The sequence below is a fragment of the Leptonychotes weddellii genome, chromosome 4 (genome assembly GCF_054177405.1).
Source record: "Leptonychotes weddellii isolate Sample4059 chromosome 4, ASM5417740v2, whole genome shotgun sequence".
NCBI lineage: Eukaryota > Metazoa > Chordata > Mammalia > Carnivora > Phocidae > Leptonychotes > Leptonychotes weddellii.
The window spans coordinates 77,564,180-77,585,804 of NC_138372.1; the positions used below are offsets into that span (position 1 = coordinate 77,564,180).

The following is a 21,625-nucleotide window of genomic DNA, read 5'->3' on the forward strand; positions in this document are numbered from 1 at the left end:
CTGTGTCTCTCTCTGTCAAATAAATAAAATCTTAAAAAAAAATGGCAAGAAATATTTTCTGACATCCCCAACCATTGCTGAATTTCTTTTAGCTTTGAAAGAAAAGGAAAAGAAAACCCATGCAACCCATAATATTGTTTACTAAACACTTACTGTGTGCCAAGGACAATGCTAAGCATTTTATAAATAGCTCCTCTAACCGACATGACACAATTTTGAAGTAGGTACTATTGACATTTCGTAAGAGACAGAACTGTTTCAGTGTGAAGTAACTTGCCCAGGGTCACATAGTTAGAGCCAAGATTATGATCCAGACTATTTCTCCAAAGGCTGTGTTCTTATACTGTACTTTTCCCAAATCTACTTAGTTACACCTGTTTACTGTTTGTAAAAGCATCATGCTTTCAGCAGTAATTTAGATGAAGGATATAGAGTAATTTTTTAAGATTTTATTTATTTATTTGACAGAGAGAGAGACAGTGAGAGAGGGAACACAAGCAGGGGGAGCGGGAGAAGGAGAAGCAGTCTTCCCGCGGAGCAGGGAGCCTGATATGGGGCTCGATCCCAGGACCCGGGATCATGACCTGAGCCGAAGGCAGATGCTTAATGACTGAGCCACCCAGGCGCCCCTAGAGTAGTTCTTGTACTGTTTGAGTTTTGCTTAGTTGGGAGGATAAGCATTTTGGATTAACTTAGACCCGTAAAAACTTTTAAAGCTGTTATGTACCAGGGATCCCCCAAATCATGGGTTCGAACCTTTTGATGCTACTTACAATTTCTGATTTAAGTGGTCAGTAGAAATGTACTGAATAGAAAGTTCACTTTTCTGTTTTGTTTTCTTTTTCCCTGAATCTGGATCTCTGTCAGCAAAGGGACTGTTCATTTGCTCTGTACGATCTGGAGTAATGGTTTCAAGATATATTCAGGGCAATTGTTAAAAAGCCAAAATGTAAAGTGGTAGTAGTCCTTTTATATTACAGACTGAAGGAAGTCACCAAGTGTTTTTTATTTTTAAAAAGTTCTTTTCTGATAAACCATTCTGTTCTGGTTTTTCTTCTTTTCTAGACCATAGTCTTGAGTTTACTTATGCGGTCAATTGGAAATAAGAACACCATTTTATTGGGTCTAGGATTTCAAATATTACAGCTGGCATGGTATGGCTTTGGTTCAGAACCTTGGTAGGTATATTTTAATTTTTAAATTTTTGATGTTTGCCTTTTTCTTTTTTTCAGCTTTATTGAGGTGTAATTGACAGATTTTCTTTTTAAAGATTTACTTAGAGAGGAGAGCATGAACATACACGTGAGTGGGGGAGGGGCAGAGCAGGAGAATCCCCAGCAGATTCCCTGCTGAGCGCAGAGCCTGATGTGGGGGTCGATCCCAGGACCCTGAGCCAAAATCAAGAGTTGGACACCCAACTGACTGAGCCACCCACGCACCCCTAATTGGCAGACATTTTTGTATTTGCTTCTCATCTAAGGCTTATTATTAGATTTTAATCTGTCTCCTACTATGCTTTATTTCTCTCAAAATGTATATAATACAGATTTCTCACTTGTGTATTTGTGTATTCTAGAATGGCTTGAGGATAGAGAGGTGTGACATTTTCTGTGTGACAGATTAGATTTTTAAATAAGATTAGTTTTTAAATCTCTACTGAGCATGTAATCTGTATCAGTCTGTCATTAGGATAAAACATGTAATCTCAAAGCAGCAAAGCCCTGAAAGCTAGCACTATTTACCTTTTTTGTTTTTCTGTTAGAAAAAAAATGTGTAGCATCAGTGATCATTACTGATGGCAGACCAGAAGTTAATTGAGCAGGCCCGATTGTTTTGGTCCCAGCTTCATGCCAGAGAAAAGGCTCTTTGCTTTTCTCGCCAGTCTGGTGGCCTGCAGGGTGATGGTAGTGGTGAGGTTGAGGTCGGGCGGCGCAGGCGCGCCTTTATGCTCCGGGTGACGGGACTGAACTCGCTTCACTCAGGTTTTCATTCCCCCGAACATACTACCTCTGTTCGGATTTGGATAGGAGTAAGCAGCAAGAGTGTGTTTTGATGGTGGTTTTGTTTTCCAGGCTAGTTTTTACAAAGAGGTGCTCACAATTTAAATGATCGAAAGCATTTATTTTGAGTATCAAGCCCAGAACATCCAAGGCTTAGGTCAGCTCAGTATCTTCACGCTGCAGCACAGGTCTGCGGGAACAGTGCCTGCAGAGGGACTAACTGGCTGGGGAAACACGAAATGATGTTTTTTATGTGTATCGTACATTATTCTCAATGGCCTCCTGTCCCCACCCACCGCTCAGGCTTAGGGTGACTTGCCCAGAGTCACACAGGAAGGAAGGAATAGACCAAGTACGATTCTCCTTTTCCCTGTACCACAGCCGCTTTGCAGTAACAGTTACTTGAATTCAAGTGTGTGTTCTGAGTGAGAGGCGCAGTGGAGAACGTATTTTTGTTTTGCTGCTTTGGGTCACAGGATGATGTGGGCTGCCGGGGCCGTAGCGGCCATGTCCAGCATTACCTTTCCAGCGGTCAGTGCCCTTGTTTCACGAACTGCTGATGCTGATCAACAGGGTGAGTTGACGAGAACCCATGATTACTATTTCAAAGCACGAATACTCGAATCCTATGTCCTGTCTCCTTCCTCAGTACAGATCGTAAATGTATCAAGGTAAAGAATTTAAAATTGCTTTCATTGCTAAGAGGAAAAGCAGATTCCAGGGTACTGTCCTTAGGTGGGTATCTATAACCATGTCTCTCACTGTGAGTGCGTGGCGCTAGCTGTCCTTTCGCTGGAAAATCTAATGATAGGCTGGCCACCTTATGTCCACTGTTAAGTGTTTACTCCGATGTGCTAGACACCTTGGGTTTAAGTAACCCTTTTATTTAAATCTTAGGTTTCAGTTATCTAAAGACCTTCTTAGAAAACATTATCCTACACTTTTGTGACAGGAACATTTAATTCTCAAAACGCTAACAGATAAATAATTCTTTGGAAAAGATGTGTTTTCTCTAGTCATAAGGGGAAAAAAAGGGTATTACAAAAGAGTGGCAGAGATCACTTGGTTGATAAATGAGGAAGGAAAGGCCTGTGGCCAAAGCAAATTGCATTTTAAATTTGAGAAAAGATCCCAGAGAAAAGCAAAACTCAAACTCTGTATTTGACTCAGTGGGGTCTTAAGTAGCTCCTTGGGGGCAGTTTTTTCTTTTTTAACAATTATGCTTGTGAACTCATGTCTAATTTTTAGCCAGGGGTGTTTTAAAGGGAAATAAGGTGCTTTTGCCCACTTGTTTAAACTAGGTCTATGTCTGGGTTGGGTTTACCTGATCTCACATTTGTATCAGATAGCTTACTTTGTAGAGCTGAGGGCTTCTAAGTACTTTTTAATGCCATCTTGGTAAATTGCTAGTGTCTGATGAGAGCTTTTGTTTTAGATTGACTTCCTGTTTGTACTAGTTCTAGGGCAGGAAAAAAATAAGCGGTGCATTACATAATTTGTGTAAACAATTTAGGTGTTGTTCAAGGAATGATAACAGGAATTCGAGGATTGTGCAATGGTCTGGGACCAGCTCTTTATGGATTCATTTTCTACATATTCCATGTGGAACTTAAAGAACTGCCAATGACAGGAACAGACTTGGGAACAAACACAAGCCCACAGCACCACTTTGAACAGGTAATTCTTCGTTCACCTGATAGACATACAGTTCACTTGGCTGCATTGAAAGACAAATGGTTTTTGATCACCCAAGCTTTTACGTGAGATTATTACAGCACTTAAAAACCAAAGCCAAAGAGGCTGTGCTCCCCTGTATACCTCTTTTTGAAATCGGCTGTCCATACCTTTTCCCTCGAGAATTTAAGAATTACTGAAATATTCTAGTGTGTGGTATTACACCTCGTGGTGTGGGTAACAGCCCCCGTGTGTACCGCTGTCTGTCTCATCGGGGTCTTGCGCGATGCACGAGGCCCCCAGGCGAGGCCTGCCTTCTCTAGCAACCGGCAGCTAGGTGCGGATTCACATCTTTGTTCACTTGTTTGCTGTACTTTCCCTCCTTACAACTGAAAATACTAACGGCAGACATCATCCCTTTAGCCAATGCAGATAGCTCATCAGTTCCGTGCCTGTAGAGCAGAGCGCCAAGACTACTGTTAAATAAAAATGTTTGTTTGTGGGCTGTACACAGGTTAAACTGGCTGTGCAAGTTTTTGCATAGGATGAACGTAACTTTGGGCTAAAACAAAGGCCTTTTTGATTCCTACGGTAACAGCCTTAGCTGTGTTTCCCTCACTGGTCGTTACTAGAGAATGTATTTAGCTTTTTAAACAGAGAAAACGGTCATGATGATTCCGCTCCCGTAGTTAATGGCATATGCTACTTAATTTTACTTTTGAGAGCTTCCTGCTGAACTACTGAGGCGACGGCTCATAGGATGTGTTCAGATTCTGTGCTGCAAGTGACCATCTATTTCTGCATAGGCTGTTTTTTAAAAAATCTTTTGGCTCGGTTTCTTGGATCAGTTATTATCCTCAGAATTTTAAAGTGAGAGTACGATCGTGTCCCTTTTCTCCTGAAAAGCAAATGCATTTTCTAACTGTAGCTCTGATGAAGAAAGAGAGAAAAACCTTGATTTATAATTCATAGCAGTCTGGGATTACTAAAAGATAAGCAGTGTCTTTAGAGCCGAGATGTCGGCGCAAAAACCCTAATTATCTTTTTCTTTCTCAGAATTCGATCATCCCTGGCCCCCCCTTCCTATTTGGAGCCTGTTCGGTACTGCTGGCTCTGCTTGTTGCCTTGTTTATTCCAGAACATACCAATTTGAGCTTACGGTCCAGCAGCTGGAGAAAGCACTGCGGCAGTCACAGCCATCCTCACAGTACACAAGCGCCAGGAGAGGCCAAAGAACCTTTGCTCCAGGACACAAATGTGTGATGACTGAAATCAGGAAGACTTTTCTCTCACACCCAGGTCTTAGTTTTCACCTGTAGTTCTGGATGTACATTCCATTTCCATCTACAATGTACTTTAAGATTGTCTTAAGAAGTGTATCTGCATGAACTCCGTGGGAACTAAAGAAAGAACCAGAACCGGACAGTTTTCCAAAGATGTTACAATTTCTTTTGAAAAGAAACCTTTTGTTTATTAGCACCAGTTTCTTGCCACTAAGCTTTTTGTTTTATTATACATCCTTTAATTAAAAACTATATACGTACCTTCTTAGATACTAGCAACGTCTCTGCTACCATTTCCTTCAGGTGTTGAGCTTTAACTCTATTTATGCTGACTCACAGCGAGACAGAGTAGGTAGTACGGTTATGGACCTGTTCGTTTTTAACACTGTAAAATCTTGGGTCAAATAATTCAAAGCCTTAATGCAGATGCACTAAAGTAAAGAAATGGTAAATGAATTGTTTGCATTAAAAAAAAAAAAAACTTAAGAAAATTGTACTAAATCTGAATCATGTTTCAAGCTTGTTTGTAGTTATTTTATTTTAAACATTCACCACTGTTTTTGAAATGAGAAAATATCAGCCATTTAGAATTTAAATTGGGGTAGAGTCTAAATCTAAACACTGGCTCAGATTTGTTCCCCAGCTACTTACACCACTATTCTTTTAATGTTTGCATAATCATAAGAACCTCAACACTTGAATACATAATCTAAAAATTATATAGTAAAGCTGGTAGCCTTGAAAATGTCAATGTGATATCTATATGTAGATAAATATATATAGTGGCCTTTCAGGACTGTCACAGTAACACTTTATTTACAGAGCTAATGTTTGTCCTAAATTTTCAGGACCCTAGAAGAGAGCTTTATACAATTACTGATGTGAATTTCTCTAAAGTGTATATTTTTGTGTCCAGTTATATTATTTAAAAAAGTGTTACTTTGTAAAAATTGTACATAAAGTATTGTATAGTTTACACTGTTTTCATCTTGTGTGGTTATTGCTCAATGCTTTTTAAACTTGGAACATTCACTATGGTTAAATAAGGTCTTAAAAGAAATGTAAATATTCTGTTAATAAAATTAAATATTTTAATGATTTTTTTTTTTAAAAGAAAGTCTTGATCTGTGATTCCCTGTAAGGTCTGTGTTGGCTTTGTTACCATAATCATTATTACAGTAACAAATCAAAGCTTTACGTCATTTTCCCTTCAACCCCCTTTTTTTTCTCCCTCACTACAACATACTCCTGTAGGAAGACAAAAGAAATGAAAACTTAGTCCGTAAATTAAACGAAGTACTTAAATTCTAAGCATAGTAAACAGTTGCAGATCAGTGCTGTTTGTTTTTACATACACGTCATATACCATACTTTATTAACAAAGCTCACAGTTCACAGAAATTAAGTGCAACCTTGTGATTATTAACACATGTACAGCTGTACACTGCAAAACAATTTCAAATAAAAAAGAACTACCTGTATGTCCTAAGTCCCATCCAAACCCTGTCACAATGTTTTATATATATGTTACATTATATTTACAGGAAAGATTCTAGTATCACCAAGAGGCTACTTTCCAGATTATTATTAGTAAATGATTTCAAGTTGCTGTAACCAAGTATTCTTACTAATACTCATAATAGTATATTGAAATGACAAGTCACATATAAAAGTAACTACCCAATAATGGTCACTAAATTTTTTTGAATAAATCCCCTAGTTAAGACTGTTTGCAACTACCAGCACAGTTTCAAAGTATCACAAGACTCAATATTGTGGCTTCAGAAAAATATGAGCAAATACTAGATTGTCTTATCATGAACCCAATAATACTGATATTAATATACTGAATTCTCTTTCCTTATCTGTGTAGTAAGGTCCTTGAAAATAGTTTATAAATATTACATGAACATTAGCAATCCTTGCAAACAAAAACTGATTTATACGTTTCATAAGAGAATGCTACTCTGTACTGGGTGAACCCACTCTGATATTATAAAAAAACAATGAATATTCATGATGCTCTTAAAAGTATTTTGTATAGTACTAATTTTTAAAACATTCCACTAATTTAATTGTATAACAAACTAATAAAACTCCAAACAAAGAAAAACTGGGTAAATGTAGTTTTCCAGGAAGCATTAAAATCCTATAAACTTCGCAGCTCAAATGATTAAAAGCACCCAATCCGGTTATATAAATACATTGTCTAAATTATTTTTATAATTTATCAAAATTACTTAGACTTGTTCAATAGCTAATTTAAAGATGTTGCAAGGAAAATATCTACTTGCTATGAAGGATTAATTTCATTCATTGAAGGTAATTCTAAGACTTTTCCCTTTATGGTAATTATAATATAGATATCTTTGGAGATAATAATTTTCCCTCAATTTTCAGGTGTCAAATTTAAAACTTTTACCAATGAAAATGATAAAATGAATTATTAACATTCTTTGGTTTCATATTATGTCTGAGCAGGTTTTCATTTACCCAGATACTCAATGACAAGAATGTCCCGTAAAAGCATCAACTCTTTCCTTAGAACTACTTTTCAAAGGATTCATTTAATAAAATTCATACTGTTATTCTATAAAACACCATGTACACAAACTAAAAGGTGTCATTTCCTGAGAATCTTTACTCAGAATCCCCCAAGTACAAACCAGCTCCTCTAGCTTGTCATGAAATGACAGCAGTACTTAAAAAGGATCCAAACAATCTAATACAGTAAGCTCAAGTAAACTTTGAAACTTGCTGGCTGAGGATTTGATCTATGCTGTTCATATATTTTTAAACCATGGGAATTTCTAAAATTTCAATAAAATGTAAAAGGTAACACTAGCACTAACTGTTTGTTAACTGCCCAGGGAAATACGCTGAAGATGCAGAAGGGAGCACTGCGGGTTTGGAAGATGTCTGTAATGCTCCTAAAGTGCCATCTTTTTGATGGTCTGCAAATGAGGACAAAAAAAATTATTTGTATTCACTTACGTCTTTGTAAAATATAGTCAATTAAACAACAGTGTAAAATCCATTTCAGAACTGTCCTCTCACCTGGATTATTGAACAGGTTTTGGCTGAGCCCGCGTAAAGGAATGCTATCTTCCCTTTTCTTCAGGTATTTGGATTCCAGCCCTAAATTTGCACCACTTGAAATGAAAATAGTAATTATTTACTTATCTTAACAAAGCCTTATTTTCACTTTAAAAGTTAATTTTGAAGGTTTATCTAATCTACAGACATATATAATCTGTTGATAGCTTTGTTCAAAACAAATCATATTCTTCAGTGGTTTCTTAAGTAATTTATCCATAAGCCAAAGTACCCTTCCCAGTAAACAGTAGACTATAATAAATAACACCAGTAAGTCGAAGAGCTAAGATAAAAAATATAGGGGAAATGAAAACTCCAGTACTATGAAACTATAAAACAATAGTGCGTAAGTGATACACGAATGAAAACAAATGTCCGTGCTTCAAGAGTATCATTACTTAATCATTTCTATCTCATTTTATATGTAAAACGAGTAAGGGAAAAAAATAAAAATAAAATAAAATGAGTAAGGGGCGCGTGGGTGGCTCAGTTGGTTAAGCCTCCGAATCGATCTCAGCTCAGGTCTTGATCTCAGGGTTGTGAGTTCAAGCCCTGTGTTGGGTTTCACGCTAGGCGTGGAGCCTACTTTAAAAAAATAATAATAATAAATAAAAATAAAATGGGTAAGATTTTTCCTTTGCCAAAAGCTCTTCAAAATTTTATAGTACTTCAAAGTTCATTAATATTTAGCACTATTAAAATTAATAATGAATTCTAGTCAGATGAACACAAATATAAAATTTTGGAAAAACATGGGGGGCATTTATGTAGATGTATTTTTCCCCTTTCTACCACCATATTCGTTTTTCCTATATCTGTCCAGTGTCAAGTTTCTCAGTAGTTCCATGTAACAAGAATTTAAAGGCACTGGTAAAACAATGTACATTCTTGAAATTAAATGGTCTTTTTCCAATTTTCAGAAAAGAATTAAGTGGGTGAATAGATATTTCCTTCAGTTTTAGCTTTTTTTTTAACTTTTGATACCCATTGCCATACTTTTCCTACCTGACAACAAATAAAGTAAAAAACCAATCACAAACAGAAAGCACTCAAAATAGCTGAACAGTCCTAATTTTATGGACACATGGTTATGTTTGGTTTTGTACCACAAATACGGTATTTTCTGCAAGTAAAATTGCTCTTGGTGTGTATGACAGAGTTAAATATATAAACATGGTGTTCTACTATTAACATGAATTCCAGATGCACTGCCTCTTGAACAAGTGTGAGATTAAATATGACAAATATATACATTTCAAGACTTCAAAGAGTTCTGCTTTTTTAAAAAGGCTCACAAACTATTGTAATATTCATGTTGATGCCAACTTTAGAGAAGCCAATGAATAAGAGCCAGAGAACTGGGATAAGAAGCCTCTTGGAAGTGTTAGTAATTTATTCTGCAATACATTGGAATGATGCTAGCTAATGGTAATGAGTGCCAGCAGACAGGTCTTAAAGTGATTAAATTTTAAGTAAGAAGCATAATAATAAGAAAAAAATAGTACAAACATGTATAGACTACCAGAGAGACTACAGAGAGACAAGTTTTCATGAGCTGTTTAATTTAGTCACAACTCACTGACAGAACAAACCCCACTATGTAAAACCTGTGTAAGAGCTAAAAAGTAGGAAGGAATTTCTGAGTAGGCAAAACAAGTCATAAAATTAAAGCTTATTTCGATGGGTATGGGACAATCTCACAAGCCTCGTTATTCTTAGCAAAGAATTCTAGCATTTAAAGATTTTTTTTTTAAAGATTTTTTTTTTTTTTCATTTATTTGAGAGAGAGAGAATGAGATAGAGCATGAGAGGGGGGAGGGTCAGAGGGAGAAGCAGACTCCCTGCTGAGCAGGGAGCCCGATGCGGGACTCGATCCTGGGACTCCAGAATCATGACCTGAGCTGAAGGCAGTCACCCAACCAACTAAGCCACCCAGGCGCCCGAATTCTAGCTGTTTAAAATAGCTGACTTCTGGGGCGCCTGGGTGGCTCAGTTGGTTAAGGGTCCGACTCTCGGTTTTGGCTCAGGTCATGATGTCAGGGTCCTGAGATGGAGCCGTCGGACTCCATGCTCAGCAGGAAGTCAGCTTCTCTCCCCCTCCTTCTGTCCCTCCCCTTGCTCATGCTCGCTCTCTCTCTAAAATAAATAAATCTTTTAAATATAAATAAAATAAATAAAATAGCTGGCTTCTCAGAGTACTTTACACTGGAAGCATTAATTCAGAAAAATGGAGTGCTTCCAGAGGCAGACACAGACAAAACAAAAACAAAAACCACACTAAAGGGAGTCAAAAAGATTTCTATCTAGTTGCCCAAAAGCAGATGAAAGGTAGTTCAGTTATGTAGGAAAGTCTCTCCTAAAAAATAAAATTTTACTGTATGTTTAACTGTCTACTACAGTTTAAAAAAATATGGGAAATCTTTCTTATAGATAAAAGGAACTCCACTTCAATCCCACTGATCAGCAACTTCAAATGTCACAGATAAATAAGTGGGCATCAAAGCTTTCAAGAACGGATAAAAATTATTTAAGATGACTTTCAAAATTGCAAACATTAAATTTTATGCCAACAAGTACTTACTTTTCCTTATCAATTGAGCAAGGCATACTAATAGTTGTTCCTGACTGAACATCTCCTAGTGATGTATTTGGTTTTGTAAACTGCAGGTTAAACTGAACCTGTAAACACGGAAAACACCGCATGTAACTGAATTAGTGAGGATTGAGACAGCTGCATATGGAGACAGGTGATTAAAATTCTTTTCTGCTAAATCTAGACCATAGAAGAACAGGTTCAACATGAATTTTATAACACAAGCACATTTTCTTGACAAGATTTAACCAACAACAAAAAATCCTATTTCTCTTTGTCAAAAACATTCCTGTGATAGAATCAAGATGAACAGCATAAAATAATTCTCTTAACAATTATTTTGAAACAAAAACAAACATACAGCTGCACAACCTGGGTCTGAGTTGCGGGGGTCTACTTAAACACAGATTTTGGTCAACAAATACAGTACAGTAGAATGAGGTACCATACGTCTCCTCACCCCCACCTAAAGTTAGCAAAACTGGATCCTGGAGTAACACCCCTTATCCACTACCCAGAAATGTAGAAAACGTCCTTCTATGCAACATCTAGGGGAAGGCAGAGCACCTTTACCATCTCTCTAGGTTGGCATGACCCACTGACTCCCTACCTGGTTCTAAGGCAGCTTCTGCTTACAGGACATGCTGGCAAGCTGTGAGCCGCTAGATCCCTGGGGTATTAGCTCGTCTGCTTGGAGGACATTCAGTATGGCAGACAGCACCCCTCCCTGCTGCCTGCTCTGCATTGCGGGCTTCTTCCTGTCATTGTGGGGTTCCCCCAGACCCTTTGGTGATGTGGTATCATTCTGTGATCCCTGGCCAAGTAGGACCAGTAACTGGCCCTGCCACTTCAGCAAGAATCCCTCTCCAGAGCTGTTCAAGGCTTCAGTGAACTTAACCCTCATGCCCACGTAGTGGGATGAGGACGGCCAAAAGCAGGTGAAAGTCCTGCTGTTCCAGCCTATCCTGTATCTTTCCTCTACCTTCCCTTTGCTTGTTGTCATTTGGCAACTTCTTACTTTTCAGTCACAATATAAAATACATTTTTGGGGTGGGGGGGTGAGGTGAAAAATAAATATATATATTAAAAATACAGTAGTTCAATTTGGGGAAAGTCAGAAGTTACATGCAGTTTTTCAACAATGCGGAGGTCAATGCCCCCAAACCCCAGCACAATTCAAGGGTCAACTGTATATTTAAATAAGTGTCATAGTTCTAAAAGTTGTCTCCCTACTTAACCACAATGATGCATATACCTCATGCACTCTGAGAATTCTTTCCTTTTCATAAATTTTTCAAAGTCTATTATATTTAAAGATTCTAAATGAAAGCTAGGAATTTGAATTTTAGAACAGTCAAAAGTAGTGGTGCCTGGGTGGCTCAGTCGGTTAAGCGGCCGATTCTTGGTTTTGGCTCAGGTCATGATCTCAGGCTCAGGCTTTGCACTCTGCAGGGAGTCTGCTTCTCTCCCTCTCTGGCTCCCTCTGCCCCTTCTCCCTCGCTCGCTATCCCTCCCTCCCTATATCGAATAAATAAAAAATAAATCTTTAAAACAATCAAAAGTAATCCAAGAATCTATACAAAAATCCAAACTAAAATATACAACTGAGGTTTCATACCAGAAATTTATAAATGGGTTGTATATTAGAAAAAGGTATACATATAAGTCACCACACTAATAGATTAAAAAAAAAACTATGACTACTTGCATACAAAGGGAAAAGGCATGAGAAAACAATAAATATTTTTAGTAAAAATTCACAATAAAATAGCAATAGATACTCTTGGTTAAAATTACAAATTACAAAGGTATATGCTACTGTACTTGACTATCGAGGTTCAATATTCCAAAGATATTAGTTCTCCCTACATTAATCTATGCATTTCACATAACCTTAAACACATTTTTAAAAGTAAAACAAGCTAATTCTAATATTCCTTATAGAAAAATAAATATGAAAGAGTAAGAAATATTAAGAAAGTACCGATATCAATTCATAAGATACAGACAAAAATCATGTACTAGAAAACTGGACAAAATAAAAAGAATGGTCTCAAATACTGAACAACAGGTAGTACACAACTGTGATCTTTGAGAGAAGTGTGATCCCTACAAATGACCCAGGTTTCCAAGTAGAGGCACTTTACCTAAATTCAGTGACAGAGGGAAAACATAATTGCTAAATGGAAGAGATAAGATCAGAATTTTGGGAGGCTGGGGTGAGTGGAAGTTGCAGGGCAGAATTCTGATGAGAAAGAAGGGGTGCCTAGGTAGCTCAGTCAGTTAAGCGTCTGACTCTTGATTCTGGCTTAGGATATGATAGAGTTGTGAGATCAAGCCCCATATCAGGCTCCACGCTCAGTGTGGAGTCTGCTTGGGATTCTCTCTCCTCTCCCTCTGCCCCTTCTCCTGCTTATGTTCACTTCCTCACTCTCTCTCAAATAAATGAAAAAATTAAAAAAAGAACATATGAAGAGAAAAATCTCTGCAAATCTGCACATGGGTCCCTTTAAGTTTTTCCTCAGCACTAGACACATGCATAGGGAAAAATCTCCACAAGACTAAAAAAAGAAATGGGAGTTTTAACTTAAACAATTCCCAAGGCTCATAATCATGGAGTCAAAGTTGAAAGTCCTTGGTAATCATTTAGGGCATTCAGTGAAGAGCCAGGAACGATCATAGCTTTATAGAAGGGATGAACTGTCCCTTGAGTAAAAGCTACCCTAGATGCACTGAAGTCAAGCTAAAGAAAAAAACAAAAAAACCCAGAATGCTCCAAAGGGATGAAAGGAACCCCAAACTAACTTAAATAGCAGCCACTCTTTAAAAAAGGAAGATAACAAAATCCATACAGTCAACAATGTAACCACTGAAAATGTTCCACATTCTATCAAAAATTACTAGAGGGGCGCCTGGGTGGCTCAGTTGGTTAAGCAACTGCCTTCGGCTCAGGTCATGATCCTGGAGTCCCGGGATCGAGTCCTGCATTGGGCTCCCTGCTCAGCAGGGAGTCTGCTTCTCCCTCTGACCCTCCTCCCTCTCATGCTCTCTGTCTCTTATTCTCTCTCTCGCAAATAAATAAAATCTTAAAAAAAAAAAAAAAAAAAATTACTAGAGATGACAATAAGGAAGAAAATGTGAAAACACCAAGAAAAAAACAATCAATAAAACAGATCCAGAAATGACAGAAATGATAATAGAACAAGGACAGAGATGTTAGAACAATGATAATTATGAACAAGTATTTAATGGAAATCAAAAGTATGGGAAAAATGAAAGGTATAAAAAAAAGCAAAACTGAAATTGCAGAGATGACATATTCATTATCTAAAATACAGATTTCTCACTGGACAGAAATAACAGCATATTAAACACTACAGAAATAAAGACTGGTAAACTTTAAGACAGAACATTAGAATATAAAATGAAGCATAAAAAAATAAAATAAATGAACAGTCTCAATGGAAAAATATGTGATCAACTGTGTGTAACTAGAGTACTGAAAGGAAATAACAGAAAAAAAAGAGAGTGAAATAATGACTAAAATTTTCCAAGCTGTCAACCATTAACCCCTGATAACAAGTCCTCAATAAAAAGCCCTAATCGATGATATACATGTACCATACCAAGGCATATCATAAATAAGTTGCTGGAAAAAAAAAATCAACGAAAAAAAAGAAAATCTTAAAAGCACCCAGAGAAAAAGTCACTTTCTAAAGAGACTCCTTTAAGTGGAAAAGAAAAGGCCATAATTAGAAGAAAATTAGGAGGCGTTCCTGGGTGGCTCAGTCATTAAGCGTCTGCCCTGGCTCAGGTCGTGATCCCGGGGTCCTGGGATCGAGCCCTGCATCGGGCTCCCTGCTTGGCGGGGAGCCTGCTTCTCCCTCTCCCACTCCCCCTACTTGTGTTCCCTCTCTCGCTGTGTCTCTCTCTGTCAAATAAATAAATAAATCTTAAAAAAAAGAAAATTAGGAAAGGAAAACCTTTCACAAATAAAAGCAAACATACACTAAAGGTAATAGAACAATTATTTATGAAGCTTGTATGAAGGTTAGAAGACAAAAGTAGTAAATTCAATTATTTATAAAAAAAATAGTTAAGGGGGTGTGGCATTCCTGGGTGGCAGTCAGTTAAGCATCTGACTCCTGGTTTCAGCTCAGGTCATGATCTCAGGGTCGAGAGACTGAGCCCCATGGTGGGCTCCACACTCAGCACAGAGTCCACTGGAGATTCTTTCCCCCTCCCTCTCCCTCTGCTCCTCCACTGCTCACATGCATGTTCTCTAAGATAAATAAAATCTTTAAACTTTAGTTAAGGGGACTCGTGAAATAAAAAGCTATAAACCATGAAAACACAAAAACGGTGAAGAGGGGGAGAGTAAAAATAAAGTTCTTTTACAATGTCTTGGAAATTAAGTGACCATCAAGTTAATACAGACTGTTAAATACTTAAGATGTTATATATGAACTTCACGGTAACCATCAACCAAAAACTTATACTAGATACACAAAAAAGAAAGAAATCCAAGCCTAATATTAAGAAAGTCATCAATCACAAGAGAGCAACAGAAGAAAGGAACAGAGAAAAACTACAAAAACAAACAGAAAACAATAAAGTGGCATTAAGTACATACCTATCAATAATTACTTTAAATATAAATGATCTAAATGGTCCAGTCAATACACAGGGTGACAGAATGGATAACAAAACAAGCCCCATCTATATGCTTCCTGCAAGAGACTCACTTCAGACCTAAAGACACATGAAGACTAAAAGTGAAGTGATGAAAAAGATATTCCATGCAAATGGAAGCGAAATAAAGCCTAGGTAGTAATACTTATATCAGACAACACAGACATTAAAGTGTAACAAGAAACAAAGAAGGGCATTACATAATAATAAAGGGATCAATCCAACAAGGGGATACAACAATTGTAAATATCTATGTACTCACCATTGGAGCACTTAATAAGCAAATATTAACAGATGTAAAGGGAGAAAATGACAGTAATACAATGATAGTAGGGGACTTTTTAACACCCCACTTACATTAATGGATACTTCATTCAGGCAAAAAATTAAAAAGGAAACAGTGTCTTTGCATAACATATTAGACCAGATAGACTTAACAGATATATATAGAACATTCCATCCCAAAACAACAGAATACACATTGCTTTAAAATCACATGAAACATTCTCCAGGACAAATCACGTTATTAGGTCACAAAACAATCTCAATAAATGTAAGACTGAAATCATATCAACCATCACTTCCAACCACAACTGTTATGAAACAAGAAATTTACAAGAAAAAAAAACGGAAAAAGCATAAACACATGGAGCCTAAACAACATGCTACTAAATACCCACTGGTCAATGAAGAAATCAAGGAGGAAATCAAAAGTGACAAGAAGACAAAAGAAAATGAAAACACATTGGTCCAAAGTCTGTAGGATGCAACTAAAGCAATTCTCAAAGGAAAATTTATAGTGATAAAGGCCTCCCTCAAAAAACAAGAAAAATCTCAAACTATCTAATTTTACATCTAAAGGAACTAGAAAAGAAAGCCCAAAGCAGTGAGAGGGGAAAAATAAAGATTAGAGCAGAAATAAATGAAACAGAGACTAAAAAAACACTTGAAGAGATCAATGAAATCAGGTGGTTCTTTGAAAATATCAATAAAACTGACAAACTTTTAGCTAGACTCATGAAGAAAAAAAGAAACACAAAGGATTGCAAGAAACTAAAATGAAAAATTATATGCTAAAATTGGGCAACCAAGAAGAAATGGACAAATTCCTAAAAACATACAATCTTCCAAAACTGAATTAAGAAACAGAAAATCTGAACAGTTCAGACCAACTTCCAGTCAATAAATTAAATCAGTAATCAAAAAATTCCTGGGACACCTGAGTGACTCAGTCGGTTAAGCACCTAACTCTTGATTTCGGCTCAGGGTTGTGTGATTGAGCCCCACGTCAGGCTCTGCACTCAGCATGGAGTCTGCTTCAGATTCTCTCTCCCTCTCTCTCTGCCCCTTTCCCCACTTGCACTCTCTAAAATAAATAAATAAAATCTTCCAAAAAAAAAATTCCCAACAAATCGAAGTCCAGAACCAGATGGATTCACAGGTGAATTCTACCTAATATTTAAAGAATAATTAATATCTATTTTCACTTCAATCTATTCCAAAAAATAGAACAGGAAGGAAGGCTTCAGGATACATTCTCCAAGACCAGCATTACCCTCATATCAAAATCAAAGACACTTCAAAAAAGGAAAACTACAGACCATATCCCTGAAGAACACAGATGTAAAAATCCTCAGCAAAAGTAGCAAACGACATACAACAGTATAATAAAAGCATCATTCACGCCCCACATCAGGCTCTGAGCTCATTGAGGGAGTCTGCTTGGGGATTCTCTCCCTCTCTCTGTGCCCCTCCCCACTGCTTGCACTCTATCTCTAAAATCAATCAACCAATCAATCAATCAATCTTGGGGGAGGAAAAAAAGCATCATTCACCACAATCAAGCGGGATTTATTCTGGGGATGCAAGAATGGTTCAGTATCTGCAAATCAATCAATATGTGAAACACCACATTAACAAAATAAAAAAAAAACACATGATCTCAATAGGTAAAGAAAAAGCATTTAACAAATTCAACATTCATTCATGATAAAAATTCTCAACAAAGTGCATTTAGAGAAACCATACCTCAACATAGTAAAAGCCATATATGACAAACCCTCAGCCAACATCATACTGAATGGTGAGAAACTGAAATTTTTTTCCCTAAGATCAGGAACAGCACAAGGATGTCCACTCTAGCTACTTTTAGTCAACATAGTACTGGAAGTCCTAGCCACAGCAATAAGACAAAAGGCATACAAATTGGTAAGGAATAAGTTAAACAGTCACTATTTACAGATACCATACATAGAAAACGCTAAAGGCTCTACAAAAAAACTATTAGAATAAGTGAACTCAGTAAAATTGCAGGATACAAAATTAATACACAGTAATTGGTTGTGTTTCTGTAATACTATAACACTAATAATGAAGTAGCAGAAAGGGAAATTAAGAAAACAATTCCATGCACCCCTATGTTTACAGCAGCATAGCTAAGTTATGGAAGCGGCCTGGGTGTCCATCAACTGAGGAATGGATAAATGTATCCATATATACACATACATACACATACACACACACACAAAATGGAGTATTATTGAGCAATAAAGAATGAAATCTTGTCATTTGCAATGACATGGTAGAGCTATAATGCTAAGCAAAATAGGTCAGAGAAAGACAAATACCATATGATTTCATTCATATGTGGAATTTAAGAAACAAACTAAAACAAGCAAAGGGGAAAAAAATATGAGAGAGAGAAAGACAAATAAGAAACACTCTTAATTATAGAGAACAAACTGATGGTTACCGAAAGGGTGGTGGGTGGGCTAAATAGCTGATGGGGATTAAGGAGTGCACTTGTGATGAGCACTAGGTGATGATGAATTTGTTGACTTACTATACTGTACACCTGAAACTAATACAACACTATGTTAACTAACTGGAATTAAAATTAAAACTTAAAAAAAAAAAGGTGGGCAAATAATCTGAATAAGCACCTCTCCAAAGAAAATATACAGATAGCCAAGAGCATATAAAAAGATGCTCAACATCACTGATCATTAGGGCAATGTAAATCAAAACTACAATGAGATATCTCCTCATACCCATTAGGATGGCTTATTATTTATTTTTTTTTAAAAAAAGATTTATTTATTTATTTGAGAGAGTGAGAGAGAACAAGTGGTGGGGGGGCGGGCAGAGGGATAAGCAGGCTCTCCGCTGAGCAGGGAGCCCAACGCGGGGCTCAATCCTAGGCCCCTGGGATCATGACCTGAGCCAAAGGCAGATGCTTAACCGACTGAGCCACCCAGGCACCCCAGGATGGCTACTATTTAAAAAAATAAATAAGACAAGTGTTGGCAAGGATGTGGAAAAACTAGAACTCTTGTACATTAATAGTGGGAATGTAAAATGGTACAACCACTAGGGAAAACATTATGGCAGTTTCTCAAAAAATTTAAAATAAAATTGCTACCAGCAATTCTACTTCTGGGTATATACCCAAAAGAAATGAAAACAGGGCTTGAAGACATATTTGTACACCCATGTTCATAGAAGCATTATTCTCAATAGCTAAACATGGAAGCAACTCAATTGTCCATCAACAGATAAACAGAGGGGTGCCTGGGTGGCTCAGTCGTTAAGCGGCTGCCTTCAGCTCAGGTCATGATTCCAGGGTCCTAGGATAGAGTCCCGCATTGGGCTCCCTGCTCGCTGGGAAGCCTGCTTCTCCCTCTTTCACTCCCCCTGCTTGTGTTCCCTCTCTTGCTGTGTCTCTCTCTGTCAAATAAATAAATAAAATCTTAAAAAAAAAAAAAAGATAAACAGATAAGCAATATGTGTTATATACATACAATGGAAGATTATTCAGCACCTGGAACGAATCCTGACATATGATACAATCGGGATGAACCCCAACGACACATGCTAAGTGAAGTAAGCCAGTCACAAAAAGACAAATTCTATGTGATGATTCCACTTTATATGAGGTATTTAGAACAGTCAAAATCATAGAGACAGAAAGTAGAACTGTGGTTACCAGGAGCTGGGAGGCATGGGGGGAAACTGGGAAATGAATGGTTAATGGGTATGGAGTTTCAGTTTTACAAGATGAAAAGAGTTCTGGAGATGGTTGGTGGTGATGGATGCACAACATTATGAATGTATTTAACATCACTGCCACTGTATACACAATTTTTAATTCTAAATTTTAAAAAGGTTAAAGGGCGCCTGGGTGGCTTAGTCGGTTAAGCATCTGACTTCAGCTCAGGTCATGATCCTGTGGTCCTCGGACCGAACCCCGTGTTGAGTTCCCTGCTCAGCAGGGAGCCTGCTTCTCCCTCTCTCTCTGTCCCCCTGCTCATGCTTACTCTATCTCAAATAAATAAATAAATCCTTAAAAAGGTTAAGACAGTGAACTGTATGTTATATGTATTTTACCACAGAATTTTTTTTAAGTGGAATACACCACAAAAGTTGAATTTTACTGTGTGTAAATGATACCTCAATAATCTCACTTAAAATGTAACTGGAAAGTTCTAAAGCTCATCAATAAAATTTTAGGGGCACCTGGGTGGCTCTGTCAGTTAAGCATCTGACTCTGGCTCAGGTCATGAGCTCAGTGTCCTGGAATCAAAAACCCCACATCGGGCTCCACACTCAGTAGGGAGTCTGCTTCTCCTTCTCCCTTTGCCCTTCCCCCCGACTCATGTGCACACATGCGCGTGCGCGCTCTCCCTCTCTCAAATAAATAAAATAAAAAATTTTAGATACACTGAATAAAACCCATGGATGAAAATTAAGCATCTTAAAAAACAAAAAACAAACCCATTTATAATTGCACTAGAAAGAATAAAATACCTAAGAATAAACTTAACCGACAAAGTGAAAGACATACACTCTGAAAACTATAAAACACTGATGAAACACAAATGGAAAGATATATCATGTTCATGGACTAGAAGAATTAATTTTGTAAAAATGTCCATACTATCCAAAGTAATCTACAGATTCAATGCAATCCCTATCAAAATACCAACAGCATTCTTCACAGAACTACAACAAATAAAAGAAGAAGATAGCAGGAGGGGAAGAATGAAGGGGGGGAAATTGGAGGGGGAGACGAACCATGAGAGACTATGGACTCTGAAAAACAAACTGAGGGTTCTAGAGGGAAGGGGGGTGGGAGGATGGGTTAGCCTGGTGATGTGTATTAAAGAGGGCACATACTGCACGGAGCACTGGGTGTTATGCACAAACAATGAATCATGGAACACTACATCTAAAACTAACGATGTAATGTATGGTGATTAACGTAACAATAAAAAATTTTAAAAAAAGAAGAACTACAACAAATAATACTAAATTTTCTACAGAGGGGCACCAGGGTGGCTCAGTTGGTTAAGCGTCTAACTTCGGCTCAGGTCATAATCCCCTGGTCCTGGGATGGAGCCCCTAGTTGGGCTTCCTGCTCAGTGGAGAACCTGCTTCTCCCTCTCCCCCGGCTAGTGCTTGTGCACGCTCGCGCGCGCTCTCTCTATCTATCTCAAATAAAATCTTTAAAAAAATAAAATAACTGGTGGTTACCAGAGGGGAGAGGAGTGGGTGAGTAGGCAAAATGGGTGAAGGGAAGTATGATATGTAGACTTCCATTTATGGAATGAATAAGTTATAGAGATGAAAGGCACAGCATAGGGAATACAGTCAATGCTCTTGTAACAGTGTCATCTAGTGACATATGACAGCTATACTTGTGGTCAGGATAGCATAATATAGTGTTGTCAATCTCTAGGCTGTATACCTGAAACTCATGTAACATTGTGTGTCAACTATATTTCAATTAAAAAAACCATGTAAACCTAGAATTCTATATGCAGAGAAAATGAAGTAAAAATAAAAGTGTTATAAGACAAAAGCAGGAAGTATTAATTGCCCACAGAAGCCATCTTAAATATCTGCACTGTAAGAAATCTTAGTTACCCAGAAGAAAGGAAAATGTTATCAGATGAAACTTCAGATCTACACAAAGAAATAGAGCATGTAAAATGGTAAATATATGAGTAAACCAAAAGAACCTTTTTCTTATTGTTTGATTTCTTTAAAACACACTTGTTTATTTTTTTAAAGATTTTTATTTATTTGTCAGAAAGAGAGCACAAGCAGGGGGAGTGGCAGGCAGAGGGAGAAGTAGGTTCCCTGCTGAGTAGGGAGCCCGATGTGGGACTCGATCCTATGACACTGGGATCATGACCTGAGCTGAAGGCAGATGCTTAACCAACTGAGCCACCCAGGCATCCCAAAAGACACTTGATTGTTTAAAGCAAAATAAAAAAGTGTGTTAA

General features: G+C 37.4%; 2 protein-coding genes across 3 annotated transcripts in view; one reads left to right on the plus strand and one right to left on the minus strand.

Moving 5' to 3' along the window:
* SLC71A1 (solute carrier family 71 member 1) overlaps positions 1–6,070 on the plus strand; it is a 45,080-nt gene extending 39,010 nt beyond the window's left edge. Inside the window, exons 9-12 of the mRNA XM_006732818.3 lie at positions 1,066–1,178; positions 2,477–2,574; positions 3,514–3,677; positions 4,731–6,070. Of these exons, the coding sequence (XP_006732881.1) occupies positions 1,066–1,178; positions 2,477–2,574; positions 3,514–3,677; positions 4,731–4,937 (582 nt within the window). The 3' untranslated portion in view covers positions 4,938–6,070. The remainder of the gene's footprint in view (positions 1–1,065; positions 1,179–2,476; positions 2,575–3,513; positions 3,678–4,730) is intronic.
* The window catches only part of SASS6 (SAS-6 centriolar assembly protein), a 55,106-nt gene continuing 38,950 nt past the window's right edge, over positions 5,470–21,625 (minus strand). Inside the window, exons 15-17 of one of the 2 annotated variants that reach the window (XM_006732817.3) lie at positions 10,635–10,732; positions 8,015–8,109; positions 5,470–7,911 (exon numbers count right to left, since the gene is read on the minus strand). In XM_006732817.3, coding sequence (XP_006732880.1) covers positions 7,805–7,911; positions 8,015–8,109; positions 10,635–10,732 — 300 coding nt within the window. In that variant the 3' untranslated portion in view covers positions 5,470–7,804. The remainder of the gene's footprint in view (positions 7,912–8,014; positions 8,110–10,634; positions 10,733–21,625) is intronic. The other variant, XM_081817042.1, reaches the window with a different exon arrangement.